This window comes from Hylobates moloch, unplaced genomic scaffold, assembly GCF_009828535.3.
Source record: "Hylobates moloch isolate HMO894 unplaced genomic scaffold, HMol_V3 SCAFFOLD_22, whole genome shotgun sequence".
Taxonomy (NCBI): Eukaryota; Metazoa; Chordata; class Mammalia; order Primates; family Hylobatidae; genus Hylobates; species Hylobates moloch.
Window position 1 is genome coordinate 43,046,022 of NW_026652297.1, and position 23,776 is coordinate 43,069,797.

At 42.1% G+C, this 23,776-nt stretch overlaps 2 protein-coding genes across 10 annotated transcripts in view; both read right to left on the minus strand.

Moving 5' to 3' along the window:
• Positions 1 to 230: 230 nt before the first annotated feature.
• Positions 231 to 6,990, minus strand: PLPP5 (phospholipid phosphatase 5). Of its 4 annotated transcripts, none has more exons than XM_032144038.2 (7): positions 6,560 to 6,990; positions 6,320 to 6,428; positions 5,805 to 5,895; positions 5,331 to 5,394; positions 4,693 to 4,817; positions 3,562 to 3,732; positions 231 to 626 (listed from the first exon to the last, which is right to left on the minus strand). In XM_032144038.2, exons 1-7 carry the CDS (start codon positions 6,781 to 6,783, stop codon positions 595 to 597), a joined length of 816 nt encoding a protein of 271 aa, XP_031999929.1. In that variant the 5' UTR covers positions 6,784 to 6,990; the 3' UTR covers positions 231 to 594. The 4 variants fall into 4 exon arrangements, with proteins under 4 accessions (XP_031999929.1, XP_031999931.1, XP_031999928.1 ...); XM_032144040.2 differs by having other exon boundaries at positions 231 to 1,854; positions 6,233 to 6,428; XM_032144037.2 differs by having other exon boundaries at positions 231 to 1,854; positions 6,560 to 6,986.
• Positions 6,991 to 7,071: 81 nt separating this feature from the next.
• The window catches only part of NSD3 (nuclear receptor binding SET domain protein 3), a 114,076-nt gene continuing 97,371 nt past the window's right edge, over positions 7,072 to 23,776 (minus strand). For 4 of the 6 annotated variants that reach the window (XM_058433573.1, XM_032144031.2, XM_032144030.2 and 1 more), the window contains 5 exons: positions 19,277 to 19,393; positions 17,054 to 17,195; positions 15,821 to 15,927; positions 13,669 to 13,873; positions 7,072 to 13,246 (listed from right to left, as the gene is read on the minus strand). In XM_058433573.1, coding sequence (XP_058289556.1) covers positions 13,005 to 13,246; positions 13,669 to 13,873; positions 15,821 to 15,927; positions 17,054 to 17,195; positions 19,277 to 19,393 — 813 coding nt within the window. In that variant the 3' untranslated portion in view covers positions 7,072 to 13,004. The remainder of the gene's footprint in view (positions 13,247 to 13,668; positions 13,874 to 15,820; positions 15,928 to 17,053; positions 17,196 to 19,276; positions 19,394 to 23,776) is intronic. The other 2 variants (XM_032144029.2, XM_058433575.1) reach the window with 1 other exon arrangement.

The following is a 23,776-nucleotide window of genomic DNA, read 5'->3' on the forward strand; positions in this document are numbered from 1 at the left end:
TGGCCTACTTTTACCTGGACTCACCCATCACAAAGTCAAGAAAATCAATACAGTCACGATTTTCTCTGTCTTTATGTATTACTAAAACAAAAAAATAAGTTTTGGGCAAAGAACTAATATGTAAGTTCTTTCCTGTTGACTGGTGTTATCATTGTCATAGGCAGAATTTAAGTTCAGAATTTAAAGCATGGCAATTTGAAGAGACTTTCCTTTGGTATTTATAAATATTAGGCAGTACTATAGATAACAGCAGTTGAATCACTTATGGCAGATGGGGAATTCAATATTTTGCTTCACTAAAGTTCCAGCCCCTTGTACTTTAAATATTTAAAAAAGCACACATTTACCATTTTATTTGAATATCAGGTTTACTGAAGGAAAAAGATACATTGAAAATATAGGAAGATGCACAGAAAAGACAACGTCATATTTAAAGTATAATCACAATAAAGAGAAAGGGAGCTGTAGGTCCTATGGCATCAGTTCTGATGACATCCTATAATTGTTCCTTATATTCCATTGTGAAGAAGGGGCAGAAAAAGATTCATCTGTCCTTCAGATGACGATACCTGTCATTTTTCTTTTCTGCCTTAGTCACTTGGCAGTATTGGTGCATTTGAGCAGATCTTTAGTCATGAATGGAAAGAAAGAAGCTCATGAGCACAGTTATGGTCAAATGAGGTAGAAATAGTCATCTGTTAGTAGTGCTGAAACCACACTCCTGACCATTTTCTTCTTTATTATTGTGTTCACTTAGTAATTCAACAAATTGTTTATGCCCACGGTGTTCAAAATGCACAGCAGTACCAGATGACTGGACTCAGATAAGATGCGCACAAAAGTGATAAATTACCCCAGATTCGACATTTTCCTATTTAAGGCTTGATGGAATTGTCATCAGAGAAGGTAAACGGAACCAAAGTAATATAGTTGGCCATGCCCTGGATTTTAAGATTTTAAGCTATATGAAATGGAAATTAAGTTTTGATAGTTAACTCTAGCTTCTGAGACAAGGTGGGGCTATGTAAAGGCTTCTTTGTGACAAGATCCTTCTAAGAATGGCATTTAAATTAAATGTAAAAACACTGTAGATCTTCAGATATCAATCTGATAGACCAGATTCATAAGGTGTTGGACACCTTTAAAAGATCCTTTTACTAGAACATGTGGCATACAGTAGTGGAAAAGAACCGTAACTCCTCAAGATAGATCCATGAGAGCAGGGGCAAAAGTGTGTAATCATTTGGAGGCAGAATACAGTGTGGCTTATGTCCTCACTTGCACCTTGGAAGCAGAAAAAAAAGGCCAGAATTTCTTGTTTTGTGCATGGTCCGGTTAGGAGGGCTAGTTCACCTGTTCTCCATTGAGGTAGATTCAATTTTTTTTTTTTTTTTTTTTTTTTGAGATGGGGTCTCACTCTGTTGCCTAGGCTGGAGTGCAGTGGCGCGATCTCGGCTCACTGGAACCTCCACCTCCCAGGTTCAAGCAGTTCTCCCACCTCAGCCTCCCGAGTAGCTGGGATTACAAGCACACCACTCCTGGCTAATTTTTGTATTTTTAGTAGAGACAGGGTTTCACCATGTTGGCCAGGCTGGTCCTGAACTCCTGACCTCAGGTGATCCACCCTCCTCGGCCTCCCAAAGTGTTGGCATTACAGGCATGAGCCACCACGCCCAGCCAGATTCAATTTTTAAATATCAAAACAATAAGAATCCCCAGGCTTCTTCTGTGCAGTGGAAAGTGCAAGTTTGTCTTGAAATGGTTTATGGCATTCTGCATCAGTCAGAGGAGGATAATACTGCCGATAGCAGACATAGGCAAATGTCATTCCAATCATGGATCCAACTAGTACATCTGAAGAGAGTGGAAACAAAGTCTTCTCTTAATATTAGGCTCCTAAATCCTACTACATACACATAGCATAGAGGTCCTGGCCCTCCAGGATACTCTACTGTGGGGCTAAAATAACCTCAATTCCAGATTTATGGTTTCTAAATAAAATCTTTTTATTCTCAATTTTATCATAGTTACAGGATTATCATTGTCAGGTTGCTCTCTGAACACCAAATCAAAACACATCTTAAGTAAGTATAATAAGCTTTGTTCAGAGTATACTAAATTAGAATTTTTCTAACTCAGAAGAGTAACAAAGGTCCACTTATTGCTGTTCATCTACCCATTTTCACCATTTAAAGGGTCCTAGAGGAAGGAGTAAAGTCTTTTAAGAGTTGCTTCTTGCCGGGCACGGTGGCTCATGCCTGTAATCCCAGCACTTTGGGAGGACCAGGCAGGCAGATCCCGAGGTCAGGAGATTGAGACCAGCCTGACCAACAAGTGAAACCCTGTCTCTACTAAAAATACAAAAAATTAGCCGGGCGTGGTGGCGGCCGCCTGTAGTCCCAGCTACTCGGGAGGCTGAGGCAGGAGAATGGCGTGAACTCAGGAGGCAGAGCTTGCAGTGAGCCAAGATCGCGCCACTGCAATGCAGGGGCGAGGGAGAAAGCCCCGACCCCCACCTTAAAAAAAAAAAAAAAAAAATTTAAAATAGGGTTCCTGAGGACCTGTGGGCAATACTTCCAACGTTTTTTTTGGAATTGTGTCACGTTCAAGCCATTCTCCTGCCTCAGCCTCCCAAGTAGCTGGGATTAAACGCATGTGCCACCATGCCCAGCTGATTTTGTATTTTTAGTAGAGATAGCGTTTCACTCTGTTGGTCAGGCTGGTCTTCAACTCCTGACCTCAGGTGATCCACCTACCTCACCCTCCCAAAGTGCTGGGATTACAGGCGTGAGCCACTGCACCTGGCCTCGATTTTTGTATTTTTAGTAGAGACGGGGTTTCAATATGTTGGCCAGGCTGGTCTCGGATTCCTGACTTCAGGTGATCCGCCTGCCTCAGCCTCCCAAAGTACTGGAATTACAGGTGTGAGCCACCGCGCCAAGACAGGTGTTCTATAATTTGCATATTTTACTTACTATAGCATTCAGCTTAAATTTGTTTGGTTTAATTATAATTTTATGTTTTCTTGAATTTTACTTACGTTTTTGAACAAAAGTCCTATGACAATGAACCTGATTTTTTTTTTTTCTTTCTTTTTTTTTATTATACTTTAGGTTTTAGGGTACATGTGCACAATGTGCAGGTTTGTTACATATGTATCCATGTGCCATGTTGATTTCCTGCACCCATTAGCTCGTCATTTAGCATTAGGTATATCTCCTAATGCTGTCCCCGCCCCCCCCACCCCCCACCCCACAACAATGAACCTGATTTTTAAGAATAAATTGAACTTTGAGGTTTTAAATTTCCTGTAGATGCCGTTTAACTTGAACTTACAATGCTTCAAATAATGGAAAAATTAGGATGTTTATCTTTGGTAAACTCTTTTTGCCTTATCTTTCTTATAATTTTAAATGTATATCCTTAGTATAGAACCCAGACCATCCATACTCATTAATTTGTTCATTCAGCAGATATTTAGTAAGCATATCCTCTGTGCTAGGTGCTAGGAATAAAATGAGTGAAATATGCGAGCTTCCATGGCCTGAGTACTTTGCTTACCTTGCCAGTGATGCTTGTAGTCACATGTGCGGGACAGTGCAATCACAGCTGCAAAAAGTAGAGGTGACAGAAAGGCACAGAACCTCCAAGATTTCCCACGGCCTTGTGGTGTGAAGCAGTGTAACTTCCCTGCCAGGTAGAAGGACGCAAAGGCCAGACCAGCAAATGCAACTGGAACAAGAAAAACTTTTAAGTGGTGTGTCTTTTAAAGGAAGCTACCTCATTCATCCCCACATAGGAGGCTAGGAAGCATGAGTATGTTTTTATTTATTTTTTGAGACAGAGTCTTGCTCTGTTGCCCAGGCTGGAGTGCAGTGGCACCATCTCGGCTCACTGCAACCTCCACCACCCGGGTTCGAGCGATTCTCCTGCCTTAGCGTCCCGAGTAGCTGGGACTACATGTGTGTGCCACCATGCCCAGCTAATTTTTTTATTTTTAGTAGAGATGGGATTTCACCATGTTGGCTAGCCTGGTCTGGAACTCCTGGCCTCAAGTGATCTGCATGCCTTAGCCTCCCAATTGCTGGGATTATAGGTATGAGCCACCACACCCGGCCATGAGGATGTTTTGATCCTTTTTTGTGTATACTTCTAGTGTAAATCATTGTGAAGGAAAGGGAAACAAAAAGAAAAATGAAGGACTTAGTGCCCCAAAGTTAATGTTTTAACTGAGTATAGTTTTCGGAATACTAGCTATATGAATTAACTTGTTGATGCTTTAGTTTCCTCATCTATAAATGGGACTCATAAATATAATAGTCCCCACCTCATTGGATTATTGTGAGCTATAATTAGGTAAGAAATGAAAATGCTTCAAAGTACCTGACATATAGAAACTCTTCGTTAAAGGTATTTTTATTGCTAGTACAAGATTGCAGGATCTAGGCAAATAATATAACAATAATTAAATGTGCACATCTCATGAAGGTAAACTACCTTTCTGTTCTGTAATATTTACCCAAATAGTCAAGGCTCAGACTTGTTAAACTGTGGAGTTACTAAAGAAAGAAGGGGGGGTTTTCCAAATTCTAGAAACAAGAGTAGTCAGATTTTCCCATCCCTACTAGCTTTCTAGGTTAAATTCAATGATGTGAAAACACGCATAGGGTACAGTCCATGTGATATTCATACAGGAAGAATGTCCACTGGGGAAGCTCTTTCGGCCCTCATTCACCACATCCTTATCCCCTGTACATATCAAGTCAGAATGGGCTAGCCCATCAGGGAAGCAGCGGTAGAAGAAATCTGGGCGTGGCCTGGAAGAAAGAAGCATGGTTGGAACGTAAATCATTAACTCCAGAAATTATTTTTCAGTTGTAGCAGACATTAATAATCCTGTTAACTATTGGTCAAATAGTGCCCCAGGCAAAATAAGGTAACTGGATTAGTATAGTCACCACACTAAGAGAAAAGCCTTACTTCCAAGGTCAGCATTTAAATTAGGGCAAAAACCCCCACTCCAGCACATGATTACTTTTTAGGGCAAACAGCAAATGACACTGCAGCTTCAGGAGGTGCTCAAGAGGACACTGACCGACTCTGCTGTGGCCGTTGGTGGGAAATGCTGTTCAGGACAGAAAAGAGCCCAGGTGTCACCTGGAGGACTGAGGTATGGGGAAGGGAGTAAGCGTTGAATGAGAAAAGAAAAATCAGAGTGAAGATACAGGGGAAAAGAATGAGAAAGACGTGTGGTGGACACCATTAACCTCCTCTGTTCTGGTGGGTAAGGGCTGAGGCAGATGCTGGGGTGGTTAGTTGTTGTCACTTACCTCCCTACTATCAGTTTTATTGTGTTGGTAAAGACGCCATTCAGAGCCAGGGCAAGGCTGGCAGCTGCAAAGCAAAGCCATTAGTTAAAAGAATCTGTCTAGGAGGAAAGGTATGGTCATGGCCTCGTTATGAGAGCAGCCGTGCTGTTTCTGAGATGGATAGAATCCAACCAGGCCTGGGCACAAAAATAATTAGGGTCCTCAGTGATCACTCTTTTGTAGCCCAGAAATTTTGTACTAGGCCAAAGACATTTCTGAGGTACAAATAACCCAGTGCATTTAGGCACAGGGCTGCCTGCGGTGTAGCCTGCGTGACCAAGTCCCTGCAGTGCTATTTTGCTCTCCCGCGGGGATAGAGTTTCTTTAGGAGTGCAGAACTCAGTGGCCTCCACACAGGCTCACCGTGGCTGAATCCCACAACGACTTCCTAGGTTCCCAGCACGAAGAAACCGGCCAGAAAGGGCTAGCGCTCACCCAGGCAGGCTTGTCTGCTGTCTCTTGTGTCTGCCTTCTTGAGAAATTTGGCCAGGAAGATCAGAGACAGTGGAGAGAGAAATGCAATAACCTGAATCAGAATGTCAGAGGTTAAAAACAATCCAAAAAAAAGCCACACTCATGCTCCTACAGGAAAGAGGGACGTGACACAGCAGGACTCACTAGCGCTAACATAAGGTCTCTGAGTGCGCGTAACCGGGCGCCAGGCAGCGCCACCAGTGAACAGCAGCGCCCGTGCAGCTCGGGCCCCGGTACCTCAGGCTGAGGCGCAGAGCGCCCGGGAAAACGTTGTCTCAGCCCAAAGAGGCTCGGACACCCTCCTCTCTCAATCAGGATCTTTCTTAAACACTCGAGCCCTAGGAGGCAGAACCCAGCGCACAGCAGCGGAGTGGGCAGTGGGTCCCTACAGAGGCCGTCTCGGGGCGGAAAACGCACAGGTGCCCGCAGGAAGCCCGGTCATGGGGAGGGAGGAGGGACGATCTTTCTCCACGCACAAACATCGGCTTGGTGGGGAAATACTCCGCCTCCACGTAGGGGTTCCGGTAGAGCCACATCTCCTCCGGCTGGATGAGTCTCTGGAACGGGGGGAGCAGCTCCGTCACCCTAGAGGGGAACAAAGAAGCGCAAAGCAGGTCGCCTGGCTTCCTCCCTGCTTCCCCACTGCCCGGCCCGCCGCCCCCTGCCACCTGCCTGCCTGGGAAGCGAGGCCGCCCGGGCCCGGCCGTGGATCTTACAGGAAGGCCGCGAACAGCGCGAGCCGCACGCCCACTTCGGCCCCAAAGGCCACCGCCGCCGCCGCCGCCTTCCCCATCGGGACGCGAGCCCCGAGCGACGCTGCGCTGACGTGGCCGCCTCCGCGGGGAGGGCCGGGCCGGGACCTGCGCACCGCCCCCTCTCCCAGTCGCCCGCGCTCCGGCGGCTCCCCAGGAAGCTGGCCTGGCGGCTGTGCCGAGGGCATCGTCTGGCAAAGCGGACGCAAAGCCAGCGGAGCTGCCCTCCGCTGCGTTCAGCAGGGAGCCAGCGCTCCATTTCCAGCCGAGTAGGTCGGCATGCGGTCCATCAGCAGCTCCTCTCCACGGCCCAACCACACCACCGCGGGGAGCAGCCTTCTCCCGGGACCTCGCCTCTAAATAGAAAACCAAACAAACAGCTCGCTCTCAGATCCTCGTTCCTTAGCAACACAGCCGCATTCTGCAGGAAGCTACACTGCCTGAGGTTGGCTAGATTATGTTATTTAGTCCTCCCACCCAGGTTGTAGCAAAAAATTATTGGCAAAGAACAAGCCCACATATTTAATTTGGAACATACAGGACAATTTATTGAAGTCAATCTCAAGCAAAATCTGAAATCAGTGGAATGTCATTAAAAACCTTTCCAAATTAATCCTCACGGAAGCAAAAAACACACTGGAATTCCAAAGTATTTGTAAAATAAAAAAGGCAACATCTCAGTAAATATAATGTACAAAAATTATATGTTCCTACCAGCACACACATCAGTAAAGAAGCTTAAATATTACAGGCAATCCTAAATACACTATAACTAGTCAACAATAAGCTATCTATATACAGGTTAACCAAGCTTTACACGTTTCACACTATGCAATAAAACATAGGCCAATCAACAAAATCCTCAAAATATTATATATCTTGAAGTCTATGTGGCAACATCAAGTCATTATACAGTAATGCCCTAGTGGAACACCCCCAGGGAAAATTAACACTAATCCCTTAGTGTCAAGAGCTTCTAGCCAAGTCACAGAAACTCAAAAGAGATTGACTTTAGTGAATATTGATGCTTTGTTATTAAAGACTCAAGTCTCAAGTGATTTAGGCAAAGTAACAGTTCACAGGATCTACAAAGTTTATTACAGATAAAGTACAGAAATAACCAGTCTACAAAGATCATTATCATAAAGAACACGAGAAAATGAAAACGGCATCTGTAGGTATCTGTGTTTGTTGTGCAATATCACTCAAATGGGTACAAATGAATTTCTTGTATCAATTCCAAATATACACATACCCTTGTATATAAAAAATGATATTAGTCAGTTGGAACACTCATTTAGCATCTTGGTTAGTAGTGGCAATATAATTTTCTTAACATAGGGCATGTAACAGGACAAATGAGATAAAATAATGACAACAAAGTAAGTTTTATCCAGTCCATTTCTAAACTGACAAGAATACCTTATCAATACCTTATATAGGTAACCTGACAAATACTTGAGGGCTGTTTGCACACATCAAGTGTGTTGGCAGGCAGGGAGGGGAGCAGTAAAAGCTGAGGGTGCTTTCTCACTAACTAGCAGATGCAGTAATGCCACATAAGAAAACTAAGGATTGAATAAATGACTTTGGCATCTATTCTATTTTCCCTTTTTACTTACATGTAAATTACTTTTACAGCCTACTGAGGGACAGGCAATTCTCATCCCCCTCCCCCTTCATAAATACGTGCCACAAGCACCCAAACTTGTCACTTATGCAATGGACTGACCAAAACAAAACAAAAAACAGAAATGGTTTTTGAAAGACACGGATTACCCACATTTTGGGAGTGTAACGTAAGTGCAATTTTTTATTTTTTTCCCTACATAGACATAGTAAACGGAAAGAAGATGTGCTTGAGGAGAGGGATGACAAAATAAAGAACGTACATAAGAAGTATTTGTAAAAATGCTGGTATCTCATGCAGGAGCCTCTTCCTCAAATGTGTTCAATCAATCTGAGCTATCTACTGTGAACACTCTCCCATTTGCAGAACTTCACCTTTAATCCACGCTAAAGAGGATAAGAGACTAGGCTATTTATTTTCAAAACAATTTACAAAACAATGCTTTCTACTTCATAAATGTAAAAAGAAACTGTAAAATAAGGAGAATCTGAAGAGTTTCAAGTACTTAAAAAACCTGAATTCAATGAGGCAGAGGTCTCAATGTTAAAGTGACTACTTCGTACCTGTGGTAAACATCCCCCCCCTTACCCTATTATAACCCCCTTTCTCCTGGTACCCCACCCCAGGTAAAAGTTGGTGAGATTTCAGTATATACACATTTCCAACTTTTCAGTATTTGTTAATTCATTGCAAAGCTGTCTAATTATAGTATTCCCTAGTCCATCTGAAAATGGAAGCAAGTTCTACTTTTTGTTTTACAAATAACCAGAGACTAATTCTAGGTGGCCCTAGGCCAAAAGAAAGTGTTTCCATTCATCAGTTCATGTCTGCACCAACTTGGACAACTAGGGGTAGCTGGATGCATCAGCCTTGTGAAAAGTAACTTTAGTCTACGCTGCCCAGAAATAAAGCAACTTTCCGATGTCCTTTTTCTCATGTGGAAGTACATAGAATGTCAGCTTCCCAGCCGTGAGGGCTCCATAGCCACTGTTTTCTTATCTTGTTAAGAGGACATGGCATGTGGCAGCCAACACCTTGACTTTAAGGTGAATGCTAAAGGAAGAGCTTTGTATTTAAAATGAAATGAAAGACAAGCAACAAGTCCTGGGCAGTACAGAGATTGTATTCTGTACAGATGGCCTGTTGGCAAACTGTAGGTCTGGGTTTGACCTATTGGAATGCACCATGCAAGAAACTACTCAAAAAGGAAATTCCACTTCATGAACCAGGAAAGTTGTCCAACAGCCTGTCCCATCTGAGGGTCCTTTACATGATTAGATACTCAATAACTCAGTTCTACAATGTTATTTACAGACATGTTTTCAAATATTTTGTGTAAATGGTAGAAGGGAGCTGGGAGCCTGCCTCCATTACTTTTTTAGCTTTCAGATATGTTCTTGACTTGTACAGAAAATTCCAAATTTTAAATGATTCCCAAACTCAGCCAGTTCTATAGATTAGGCCAGATCATTTTTGAGAATTAAGATAGAGTGGGAACTTGTTAAAACAAAAATGAAAATAAAACCCACCTCACTCCTGTATCTCTCCCTGATTAGACATTAAAGAGGTGAATCACTGCCTCTGGCTGCTTCAGCCTTCCACGAATGAAGGGCCATCCACCCTGCCCTTCTCAGCCAGCCACGGGCAGCTCTTCCGATTCTTCCCTCGCAGCAGTGGCGGTCCAGCCCCTCCCTCCCCTGCACAGTGCCTGGGAAGGTTTCCCAGGATTTCATCTTTAGCTCTGACTGATCCAGTTTCTGAAGCTTTAGGCTGATTATCAAAAATCTTATGTTCACTTCTTCCTTCAACAAATTAACATGTGGTTAAAAAAAATACCACCATTAGCCTGTGCTGCTTTATTTCATTTTTGGACAAGAATAAAAACCAGCCACTTACACTCTGACCACATATAGATTTAAAAGTTAACAAATACCAACTTCAGACTATGAGTGAGCAATGTCTTTTGGAATATTTCATTGGTGTATCACAGGCACAGTGCATGTATACTCATGCACACATAAAGGACAATTTTCTCTTTCTGCATCTATAATCTGCAACTTAAAAATATATAAAATAGGTCAACATTGACGCTATGGAGGTGTGAGGAGAGCTCCTTGGCACCGGCATGACTAAAACTGCTTTTTAGACCATTAAAGAACATTCATGGCCAAAGACTTCAGAACTATGGTTACTTTTTTTTTTTTTTTTTTTTTGAGATGGAGTCTCGCTCTGTCGCCCAGGCTGGAGTGCAGTGGTGTGATCTTGGCTCACTGCAACTTCTGCCTCCTGAGAAACTGGGACTACAGGCACGTGCCACCATGCCCGGCTACTTTTTGTATTTTTAGTAGAGACGGGGTTTCACCATGTTGGTCAGGCTGGTCTCAAACTCCTGACCTTGTGATCTGCCCACCTCGGCCTCCCAAAGTGCTGGGATTACAGGTGTCAGCCACTGCACCCGGCAGCTATTTTGTTTTCTACTCTGATTTCTGAAACGGTGAAACAATCCTATTAATCATCATTTTTTTTAAAATTTCAGCAGAGCTGTGTTACAGATATGAAAACAAAATGTGACACAATGAAGAAGCTGCATAAAAATACTGAAACCTAAGGTATCTGTAGTACATACCCTGGCTTACCATATAAAAGTCTTTAGATAGTAAATAGCACTAAGTCTGAAAGCAAGGAGATAAGATTTCATGTTGGATACTGTTTCAACAAGAACTGTATTTGGAATATTAAAGGAAATCCTTATGTTAGTAAGTTTAAAAAAACAAACATCATATACAAAATAAAATTTTAGTAAGATAAAACCTAGCTTTTCTTATTTTTTAAAAGGACATCAAACTAATTGCTCAAGAGCAAAGTTTAGTGTTTTGGTGAGCTGTATTTCATGTTACTTGTAGCAATTATATTTGGTGACATGGATCACATTTTTCATTTTGCTCTTTCTTTTGGGACCATATCTAATCAACAGAAGTATTGGAAGCCCAGTGAGTCACCGCAGAATTAATTGCTGGAGTCAGGCAAATGGCAGTTTAGGAGCTTCAGTAAAAGAATTGTAGTGTTGTTTTTTACAAGAGAAAATCCAGTATAATTGCACATTTACATACAAAAAAAGAGGCACAAAACAGATTTTCACCCTCTTTCCATAGAAGAGCTCTAAATCGATAAGCAAATGGAACACTCAATACAGCTGAAGGAATGTGGTAGCACATCTACCCTCCCTACCTTCATAAGGTTACTAGGTACTTGAGGGAAAATAAATGCTACCAGGTACCAGCAATTGTAAGCAGTCAAAATTCACAGAGAAAGTTAACGTTCATTCAAGCTAACCCTAGACTTCTACTTAGTACAGTGTTACAACAATGTCTGACATTACTAATTATTTTCATACAAGGAATACTGGAATATACATATTCCTAAGCACTAAAAGCACGTGAGTTTGGTGAGCAGACATCTTGGTATACTCGCATCTATAAGAGTCAAGCGTCACTGTCAACCATTTTTGCTAACACTGACTTTCTTGGGAGTTTTCTCCAAGTGCTTCCTAAGATGAAGTGTGTTTGTGTGGCTCTTATGCACCCTGTAAAAGTAGAAGTTCTTCCTCTTACTCAATGGGAGCAATCTTAAGTACTGGATAATAATAGAAATTCTTTACATGTAACCTGGGGATGCCCCTACTACTTTCACCCCCCAAATTAGGAACTCAACCAAAAAGATCTATTCAAATACAATTCAAACTCACTTGTGTGGTTTTACCAGGAAACATGACTGAATGGTCAGATGACAAAAGAAATGTTTGAGTAGGAGAGGAAAACACAGACAAAAAATAAAATGCCTGTAATTCTCTCCAATTAAGACCAGGGTCTACAATAAAATTGGACAGATCCAACTTTTGGTTTGTGCCTTCATCCCCCTTTAGCTGCCTTAATCAGTCTCAGTAAAATAGGAGTGACCATTCTAACTATGCTTCATATCCACAGAAACGCACTTCATCCAAAACCCAAACCATCCATGTCAATGGAAAACGTTTCAAAAATCAGCACATCCATTCCTTTTTTTCCTCCCACCAAGGAAACACACCATATACCTTTCTAGGTAAAGTTACCATACTACAAAGCCCACCTTGTTTAAGACCACAGAGGTAAAATCCACCAAGGCATTGTTTTCAAGAGGCCAAATTTAATACTTCCATAGAGCCCTTCTCTAAGCCTATGAAAAGCATTTTGAAGGGAAAGAGAAGTGAGCCTACCTACTGCTCAGTAAAGAGGTATATAAAGCTTATCATACCCTTTCCTAGAGGGCTTTCTCAGATTCCTACTTAAAACACACACACTTGATTAGACTATTGAACTACACTTCTTGAAATTCCTAAAAATGAAAATAAATAAAGGAATGATGGCTACTTTTGCTTTATACAACCAAGGAACACATCTTAGACTTTAAATTTATCTCATTAACAAAACTTTCTTTTCTCTTTGTTCTTACTTTAACAGCAAAAACATTTCTTTTTCAAGCTGCAATGGCATTGAAGCACAATAAAAGGCAAGAAAAGACCAAGGGAATTTAACCCTCCACAAAAGAATCCCCAAACCAACCAAACCAAACAAAAACCAGACACCACCAACTGCTTCTGCCTGCATGAACTGGTTTCCCATTTTTGCTTTAATAAGGCAGTTCCGATGGCAAAGGCTGTATGCACTGCAGCAGTCTCTTCTTTTTAAATGCATGATCTATTGGCTTTTTTCACTTAAATAGAAAGGAGGGGACACCACACATTTATTCTTTTACTTCTTCTCCATGATCTTGTGATTCCCATTTACATTTTATCTTGCTCCAGTATTCTGGTGACACAGGAGCCATGGGGTCATGTTCTGAGCAGCAGAGGCGGCCTTCCAGTGCAGAGGGAACCAGGGCCCCCTTTTCATGATCTTTACAAAATGAATGTGGACAGAATTCACAGAAGGAAACAGCTGCACTGCTGCACTCATCGCACTGATGCCACGGACACTCCCACTTTCCTAATTCGGGGAGAAGGGGAGGAAGAAGGAGAAGTGCCCAAGTTAGTGCCTGTCTTGATTACCCATGAAAAACTCAGGTTCCTTCTTCTCTCATTGGGAGATGGAATTCAATTGAATACAACTCCAAATTTCAACCAAACACAGATCTGGGTGCACTATTTAGGATGGATGTGAGCTACTGGCCAAAACCCAACACCATAGGTACCAACTACCCACCTATGGGAACAGTATACAAAAAACCAATCCTTGATGAACCACAAGGTATCCCAAATGTGTAAGGGGAAAGATTTTTTGCCAGCATAATTTTTTGCTATTGCTTGTTCTATTCAACATTTCCTATTCCATGGCATGGGATATATTCTGAGTTACACATAGTTGGCAAAGACACAAATTAGGGAAAGGGTCCTGAAGGTCCAGCTTACCATATGGTGGCTGAGTCAGATTAAGGCATAGGAGGTGGTATGCTTTGGGACAGTCTTTTTTGTCACACATGACCAGCTCTCCACCATCTCCACATTGAAAACAGTAATCTTCATGCATCTGCTTTGGTTCTGTTTTGATCTTTCGTCTCTTCTGTTTTAACTTAGCATTTTTTGCCTTCTCTTCAATTGTTGACGCACATGCCGACTGGCAGGAAAGAAAGGATCATAGTTTCAAACATCACAGACAGTGCATGAAGCTGGACACAGGAAAACCCTACAACCTCGCATTCATTTAAATTCATCTGTTGTACAATTACCTAAAAACATCAGGAGGCCTTATGCTGCAACAAATACTATAACATAAAGTTTTGTTTTCACTGACTTAAAAATTATTTTATTTTTGAGATGGAGTTCTCGCTCTCTTGTCCAGGCTGGAGTGCAGTGGTGCAGTCTTGGCTCACTGCAGCCTCGACCTCCTGGGCTCAAGCAATCCTCTTGTCTCAGCCTCCCAAGTAGCTGGGACTACATGTGCATGCCATCATGCCTGGCTAATTTTTGTAATTTTTTTTGTAGAGACAGGGTCTTGCTATATTGCCCAGGCTGGTCTCAAACTTCTGGGTTCAAGTGATCCTCCTGCCTCAGCCTTTCATTGACTTTTTTTGGAGACTGAGTTTCACTCTGTCACCAGGCTGGAGTGCAGTGGGGTGATCTCATCTCACTGCAACCTCCGCCTCCTGGGTTCAAGCAATTCTCCTGCCTCAGCCTCCCGAGTAGCTGGGATTACAGGCGCGTGCTGCCACACATGGCTAATGTTTTGTATTTTAGTAGAGACGGGGGTTCACTGTGTTGCCCAGGCTGGTCTTGAACTCCTGAGCTCAGGCAATCTGCCTGCCTTGGCCTCCCAAAGAGCTAGGATTACAGGCATGAGCCACTGCATCTGGCCTTCATTGACTTTTGAATAGGGTGCTTTTTATTATTTTTATTTAGTTAGTTTTTCAAGAGGGAGTCTCGCTCTGTCGCCCATGCTGAAGTGCAATGGCGCAACCTTGGCTCACTGCAAACTCTGCCTCCCGGTTTCAAGTGATTCTTCTGCCTCAGCTTCCCGAGTAGCTGAGATTACAGGTGCGCGCCACCACGCCCAGCTAGTTTTTGTATTTTTAGTAGAGATGGGGTTTCACCATGTTGGCCAGACTGGTCTTAAAATTCTTGACCTTGTGATCCACCGGCCTCGGCCTCCCAAAGTGCTGGGATTACAGGCGTGAGCCACCACGCCCAGCCAGGTGCTTTTTATTTTTAATTGCAAGGGTAGTGGTAAATCTAAGCAACTTTTAGACAACCTGTTGATTTTTTTCATTGAGATATAATTCACATACCACATAATTCACCATTTTAAAGTTGTAATTCAGTGGACTTTAGTATTTTGTGGATTTTTAAAAAGTTTTAAATTAGCTTTTTGCTAATTTCATATTCAATCTGAAATAAAATACATTCTCAGAACCTAACAGACTTTACTGAAACAAGTTTCCTTGGAAAGTCACAGTCTAAATGTTTGATAAGCCCAGCCGATGACCCACAAACTAATCCAGGTGCCCAACTGCCAGCAGGTTCCTGAGATGGTCACAAACACACAAACAGACTTCTTTTTTTTTTTGAGACGGAGTCTCGCACTGTCACCCAGGCTGGAGTGCAGTGGTGCGATCTCGGCTCACTGCAAGCTCCGCATCCCAGGTTCACGCCATTCTCCTGCCTCAGCCTCCCGAGTAGCTGGGACTACAGGCGCCCCCCACCACGCCCGGATAATTTTTTTTTTTTTTTTTTTTTTTTAGACGGAGTCTCGCTCTGTCGCCCAGGCTAGAGTGCAGTGGCGCAATCTCGGCTCACTGCAAGCTCCGCCTCCCAGGTTCACGCCATTCTCCTGCCTCAGCCTCTCCGAGTAGCTGACGCCCAGCTGATTTTTTGTATTTTTAGTAGAGACGGGGTTTCACCGTGTTAGCCAGGATGGTCTCGATCTCCTGACCTCGTGATCTACCCTCCTCGGCCTCCCAAAGTGCTGGGATTACAGGCGTGAGCCACCGCGCCCGGCCAAACAGACTTCTTAACAGCCCTACTCCTTATCGCCTGTTGGCTGGGGGCGCTCTCCTGCAAGACTGACCTTTGGCCGCACTCCTAGAAAACCACTGCAGTTATCTGCCCCACAGTGGCACTCCGTTCTGCCGTTGCCCAGACAATCTAGGTTATAATTAAATGTTAACTCCATCCCTGAAACACAGGAGAAATAATTATTCAAACTCAACTCATGGGGAAGAGAAATGCTCTCACAGGCACACTCTCCTAATGAAAAAAAGAGACATCATTCTGGCATGAAGGCGTTTCCCTTGCCAGTGTTCTACCTCATTGATAACAGTGATGGTAAAAAAAAGAAAAGGAGAAAAACATCCCCACCCAGGAACAATGACAGCAAAACTACACATCCTCAAAAGAAGTCATGTCTTTTTCACAGCAGTGGTTGAAACCAAAGTGACAGGGTCTAAGAATCTGCAATCTATGCTCAGGAGAATAGGTTCCAGTTCAGCCTTCTTTTCTATCGCTAACTCACACTAGTTTCTAAATGAACAATATGACCATGGAATTGTAACAATACTATTTTCAGTAATTACTGCTTTACATTATGATCAAATAAAGATCCAAAATGAAGGTTTACTGCATACACCAAAGATCCAGGGACTCAAACTAGGGCCTCCTTAAGCTTTCTTCTAGCTGGGCTTAAACAATCCACAATGAGTTCTAGAAACACAGTTTAAATCTGTTTTAGCTATAGCATTTCTCTTCTCACCTATTTTTCTACAAACTAAACAAAGGAGAAACCAAGTTTTATTGTTCAGATGCTGGATAGGTAAGGAAAAATGAAAACAGCTCTGGCTTCAGAGGCTTTTATGTCTAATTTGAAACAGAATGAACTTTCAAAGTGAAAACAACAACAAAAGATATCAGCAACTAAGGAACCAGCTGCTGTTAACACAAGCTCATTACTGTTAATATGTTTTAAAAAGAAAACAGCTAAAACATCTGGTTACACTGTACGGACAGCAGCTAACTTAGAGAATTCATTCAGCAGGACTGTGGACACAGAATCCTGTCAGACCCGCTCTTACATAAAAGTTCTCATTAAATTCCCTTTTGAGGTTATAGATTTTTACCTCTCACTGGCAGCTAACACTCAACTCTAAATGTAACCTTCCTTTTATTTGAATACGTTTTCTAAATATAACCTTCCTCTTATTTGAATAAGTTCTTGGGCATCAAGCCTTGAAGAACCATGTCCTGGCTCTATAGGATATTCTTTCTTCCTAGGGAGGAAAGCATGGGGAACGAGTCACTTTTTTACCTGCAGGAATATCACAGAGAGCAAATAGTCCCACTCGAACATCTCCATTCACTGTCCACTTTTGTGTTTCACAGTTGGGATTACAACTGTGGTTCATGAAGCGAGAATAATTTCCTTTTGGGCCGGCATCAATTATACGGTCCTTCAGAAAGAAAAGAAAGGTACCTTTTACATAAATTAAGTCTCTCCCAGAAACATCCAACTCAGTCAAGGATCACAGGCAGCAGCATTTTGCTACCAGCTGGTGTTTGACAACTGACAAATCAGGAAATGTGAGGCTGCCTGGGCGATTTACTAAGTTCTCTCCTTTATTTGATGACCTTCAAGTCAAAGTAAAGTAATTAGGATAAAGTGGGATTTAGTTGCTTTTTAAGTTTGCTTCTAGAAACAAATAGACCATGGAATAATGCTATTTAGAAGATTAGTGGGCCAGAGGTTTAGGAATGCTATTTTCTGATTAGAGATCTCGAAGTTCTGAAAACTACTCTGGTGTTTTGCTGTCAGCCCTCCTTTTCTGCTCCAAGCAGGAAGCAAAACTAGTATGGGGGGGATACGTGAGAGCTTAGGCCACAAAGAATTAAGAAAAATGAGAAACAAAACTTGGAGATGTGTCTCATGGAAGGACTACTGTGTAGGATATATTCTCCAGTGCTTATCTATTTGCTCTGTTTTTACTTGAAGTTCACAATACATTAAAAAGCTGAATATTCAGGTTTCCTGAATTTGAACTCTAACAATCTGGATAAGCTCCACAGAACTGAGCCTCTCAAGTGCTATCACGATGGCTGAAGGGGCCACTGGCAGGGAGGATAGGGTTGAAGGAGCCAGATCCCAGCAATCATAAAGAACGGCATTTTAAATGATGTTTATGAAATATGTTTATGAAAGTTGTAAAACTTTCAAACAATGACCTATCAGTTAAAATACTTTTAAGCTCCATTTCTTACTTTAATGATATTCTGAATCTCAGTTTTAGAGATATGATAGCCTAGAACACAAGAAAACATGGGTACCAGTCTTGGTTCTTAAAAGTATAACAAAATAGTCGACAAATGACTTATCATGGCTGGACATCAGCTTCTTGTCCTCTGTAAATCAGAGAACTGACAAAAAAATTAACTGAGATAATGGATTTGCTGTGTATCAAATAGGTCTTACAACGCAGAGATTAAACTAGCAGCTTTACTGTCATTTTTCTTATGACAGCACTCATTATTTTCTTTTTTCTTTTTTTTTGAGCTGGAGTCTCGCTCTGTCGCCCAGGCTGGAGTGCAGTGGCACGATCTCGGCTCACTGCAAGCTCTGCCTCCTGGGTTCACACCATTCTCCTGCCTCAGCCTCCCAAATAGCTGGGACTACAGGCGCCCACCACCACGCCCGGCTAATTTTTTTTTGTATTTTTAGTAGAGACGGGGTTTCACTGTGTTAGCCAGGATGGTCTCGATCTCCTGACCTCATGATCCGCCCACCTCGGCCTCCCAAAGTGCTGGGATTACAGGCGTGAGCCACTGCACCCGGCCTCTTTTTTTTTTTTTTTGAGACAGGGTCTTGCTCCGTTGCCCAAGCAGGAATGCAGTGGTGTGATCACAGTTCACTACAACCTTGACCTCCTGGGCTCAAGTGATCCTCCTGCCTTGGCCTCTTGAGGAGCTGGAACCACAGGCATGTGCCACCACACCTGGCTAACTTTTTATTTTTTGTAGAGACAGGGTCTTCCTATGTTGCACAGGCTGGTCTCAAACTCCTGGGCTCATGTGATCTGCCCTCCTCAGCCTCCCAAAGTATTGGGATTACAGGCATGAGCCACCATGCCCTGCCAAAAAGTTTTAATATACAGAACAATTTGGAGTTTTGGCTACAGTAGAACTTTAATAACAGTGGTTTATACCTTAGAATCACAGAGTTGATTCTCTCCTTCAGTAATAAAGAAACTGAGGCCCAGGACTTTTTTGACAAAGAACTCAGACTAAAATCCAGATATGCTAACCCTGCTCCTGGTTTTATTTTCACTCACAGTGCTGTCTTACATGACATGTGCAAAGCTTCAGTATCATTCATTTTGTACTCTGGTATAATTGGCACATTATAGTAGGCAGCACACTAGCTACTGCAAATCATTATGCTCTGCCTGAAGAAAAATCAAATTAAAGGAAACTGAATTAAGACTATGAAACAAAAACAGAAACAAATCCCTTTTTCTTACGAAAAAAAAAGCAATTTTACCTTGGTAACAGTTAACATATAAAAATTAGTTACACTGTTCTCGTGGGCTCGCTTGATTCGCAATCTGCATTCTTCTTCATCAATTAATTCACCGACGTATTCATTTACAAATTCACCCTGGAGATAAATGTGCAATATGTAACTTAAAATCAGTGTATTATATAAAGCATTGCTTAATGACACATGTATAACCCAAAATAATTAAAGAGAACCCTGAAAATATAACTTCAACCCTAGAAAGAAATGGTTATTTATTCATAGGCATTCAGGTGGCATTATTTTTCTGGTATAAGTGCCTCAGAAGGTGACAATCTGCTTGCCTTTTCTTGCTGACAATACTATTTTTATAGTCCAAGTGACAACATGTGGTGCATCGCTGGGATCTGGGGATAAAGCTAACTCTAGCCTTTGAAGCTATATTATAACAGACTTTTACTAGTTGGTGGCTATGCAATGGTTTCGGGGTGAGACCTGGAAGAGATCTGAATCTGAAACAAGTGAGCTCTGTTTTTGTTTTTAAGCTTCTTTTGAAGTAATTACTGACATTCAGAGGAAGTGGCAAAAATAGTACATGGGAAATCTTGGGAACATTCACTCAGTTTCCCCCAGTGGTAACATCTGACATAACTACAGTACAATATAAAAACCAGAAAACCGACATTGGTATAATCCAGACTTTATTCAGATTTTACCAATTTTACTTGCATGCATTTGTGTGTGTATATAATGCTATGCGGTTTTAGCAGGTGTAGGATCACGTAATCACCACTGCAATCAAGATACAGAGCTGGTGCCTCACCACAGAGATTCCTTGTGATACTCACTCCTTTATAATCACACCCTCCCTCCATCGTTCCTCCACTCATCTCATCCTAACCCCTGGCAGTCACTCATCTGCTCTCCATCTCTAGAATTTTGTCATTTCAAGAATGTTTTGGCTGGCCGCCGTGGCTCACGCCTGTAATCCCAGCACTTTGGGAGGCGGAGGTGGGCGGATCACCTGAGGTCAGGAGTCCGAGACCGTAGCAGTGGTGATTACGTGATCCTACACCTGCTAAAACCGCATAGCCTGGCCAACATGGTGAAACACTGTCTCTACTAAGAATACAAAAATTGGTCAGGCATGGTGGCACATGCCTGTAATCCCAGCTGCTCAGGAGGCTGAGGCTGGAGAATCGCTGAAACCCAGGAGGCAGAGGCTGCAGAGGGCCGAGATCGCGCCACTGCACTCCAGCCTGGGTGACAGAGCAAGGCAAGGCTCTGTCTCAAAAAACCAAAAAAACAAAAAAGGAATGTTTTATAATGGAATGATATAGTACAGAACTTTTTGAGATTGGCTTTAAAGAAAAAGATCAGGCAGATTCTCTTGAGATCTATCCAAGGTGATGAGTATATCAACAGGTTGTTCTTTTTAAATCTCTGAGTAGTGTTTCTGCCATTTGTTTAGCCATTCACCCATGGAAGAACATTTGGATTGTTTCCAGATTTTGGCTTTACAAATAAAGCTGCTATGAACATTCTGGTGAAAGTTTTCGTGTGGACATAGATTTTCATTTTCCTGGATAAATGGCCAGGAGTGTGTCTGCTGCACCATATGGTGAGTGTATGTTTCCTTATTAAGGAAACTGCCAAACTACTGTCCAGAGTTGCTGTACCGTCATATGCTCCCACCAGCAGTTCAAGAGATCCACTTTCTCCACGTCCTGCCTGCATCTGGTATTGTCACTATTTATTATTTTAGCTGTTCTAACAGGCATACAGTGATAAGCTCTTTTTAAAATAAGAGCAAATATTGTACATTCAACATTTTGTCTTTATAATTACATAATCATTAACCTTTTCACCTCAAAAGCACTGTTCATTCAGTCTAGGTCAACATTCTCTATAAGGACTTACCAATCTTACTATTTTAGAGGAAAATAAATGTCTTGAAAAACAAAAATATATTGGCTTATTTTATCAGATTTCTGTCCCATTCTCCCTCCCTCCCCCACCCCACAAATTTCCACTAGCCCTTCTCATAGCTCTTAGTATCACAGAACTGTTGGTAGTCACTATCTGAAGAGAAAGAAGTACTGCATCACGTTTTCTGATTGTGGAAAATAATTAGGAACATAGCCAATGGTCTTTAAAACATTTAATCTTTTCTATTGATAAAAATAGATTATAATAAGAGAAAAGAAATGAATGGTTAAACTAGAAGGGCCCTAACCTCCCTGCCTCTTCCTTTGGCGGCATGTGGCGAGTGAGCTCAGCGAGAAGCACTGGTCTGCTTCACGGAGCTACATATGTTTCAGCTGCGGAGCAGTCACTACCAAAGGTGACCACTGGCTTTTTCTCTCTCCTGTTTTTATCTACTGTATAAGCTATGACATGGAATTCAGTTAGAAAAAGAAAAACAGGCCAGATGTGGTGGCTCATGCTGTAATCCTAGCACTTTGGGAGGCTGAGGCGGGAGGACTGCTTGAGCCAGGAGTTTGAGATCAGCCTGGGCAACACAGTGAAACCTCATCTCTACAAAAAATAAAAAACATCAGCCAGGTGTGGTGGTGCATTGCTATGGTCCCAACTACTTAGGATGCTGAGGCAGGAGGATCACTTGAGCCCGAGAGTTCAAGGCTGCAGCGAGCTGTGACTGTACCACTGCACTCCAACCTGGGTGACAGGGCAAGACTCTGTTTCAAGGAAAAAAAAAAAACAAAATTCATCTGTAACTGCAGCACCATAAACGTTAATTTCCTTCACTTTTTCCTCCCAGTCCTTTCTCACAAAGGACATGGGACTGTTCTGCACATTCGTCTATTATATACACTATCAGCCTCAAATGGCTTTTCCTGTATCCAGTTTGGACTTTGTTATGAGCTGATGAACAACATTTTGCACTATGATATGATATTGAAGGGTGGCAGAAGATTGTATTGCCAGCTTGGCTTCATTGCCACCTACTGTTACTACTTAATGATGTTAGGGCAAATTTTCTGTTTTGGGACGGAGTTTCACTCTTGTTGCCCAGGCTGGAGTGCAATGGCATGATCTTGGCCCATTGCAACCTCCGCCTCCTGGGTTCAAGTGATTCTCCTGCCTCAGCCTCCCAAGTAGTGGGGATTACAGGCATGCATCGCCACATCCAGCTAATTTTATATTTTTAGTAGAGATGGGGTTTCACTGTTGGTCAGGCTGGTCTCAAACTGCTAACCTCAAATGATGCACCTGCCTCGACCTGCCAAAGTGCTAGGATTACAGGTGTGAGCCATTCCGCCCGGCCTAGGGCAAATTTTCTTTAGTGGAAACCTGTAGAGGAGAATTTCAACCAAATCAGCTCTACTACTTGTTTTTTCACACATTAGGATGCAAGGTAAGATTTCATTTGAAGAAATAGTTTTGTGACTTTAAAAGCTTGATCATGATTCATTATGGTTTATACTTGTTAGTCTATGAAAATGAGTAAATACAGAAAAATTAAGTGCTGATATCAAACATGAGAGCAAGTCTCATAAACTTGATACCACTGTAAATAAAGATGGAAATATTTCAGATGTCCTAAGAGACAGATCTTTAGCCTCAAAGAGTTGCTGACTAGACTTAAAAACCATTAACTATGAATTCATTTGTGAACAAAAACTGTAACAAATTCATTAACTTAAAAAATGCTACAGATCTGTCCTTAAAGACCACAGCAAAAAGGCTGTAATTCAATATTTAGTAACTTAAAATTTTTTCTGAGAAAGAAACAACTTCATAACAAGAAGTCCCTAGTTTGACTGGCACACATTTTCAGGAATCTGTTCTGTGGAGAAAGAAGGGGACTGACTGTGTACATTCCATTTCATATTGGACTTCTTTCCTGTAAATACACCGAATATCTTTTTCATGTTGCTATAATGTCTTTATGATTACACTTTTCAATGATTGTATATTTCTAGCTATTTTGTAAAAGACCAATTGTCTTACATCAGCAAACCCTCAAGTGCTAGCTAAAGAGCAGGAAAATCAAGATTGTTTAATTTATCTTACAATACATTTCAGAATTGTTTTGTTTTTTTTTTGTTTTTGTTTTTGTTTTTGTTTTTTTGAGATGGAGTCTCGCTCTGTCGCCCAGGCTGGAGTGCAGTGGCACGATCTCGGCTCACTGCAAGCTCCGCCTCCCGGGTTCACGCCATTCTCCTGCCTCAGCCTCTCTGAGTAGCTGGGACTACAGGCGCCCGCCACCACGCCCGGCTAATTTTTTGTATTTTTAGTAGAGACAGGGTTTCACCATGGTCTCGATCTCCTGAACTCGTGATCCACCCGCCTCGGCCTCCCAAAGTGCTGGGATTACAAGCGTGAGCCACCGCGCCCGGCCTACATTTCAGAATTGTTAACACAATATTAAAGTGGATGGATTTCAGGATGGCCCCATAAACTCCAGTGAAATCAAAGGCAAAAATTTGTATATATGATATGCACGGCACTAAAGTAATATAAAACATTTTGAATTATATAATGACATTTTAGATGTGG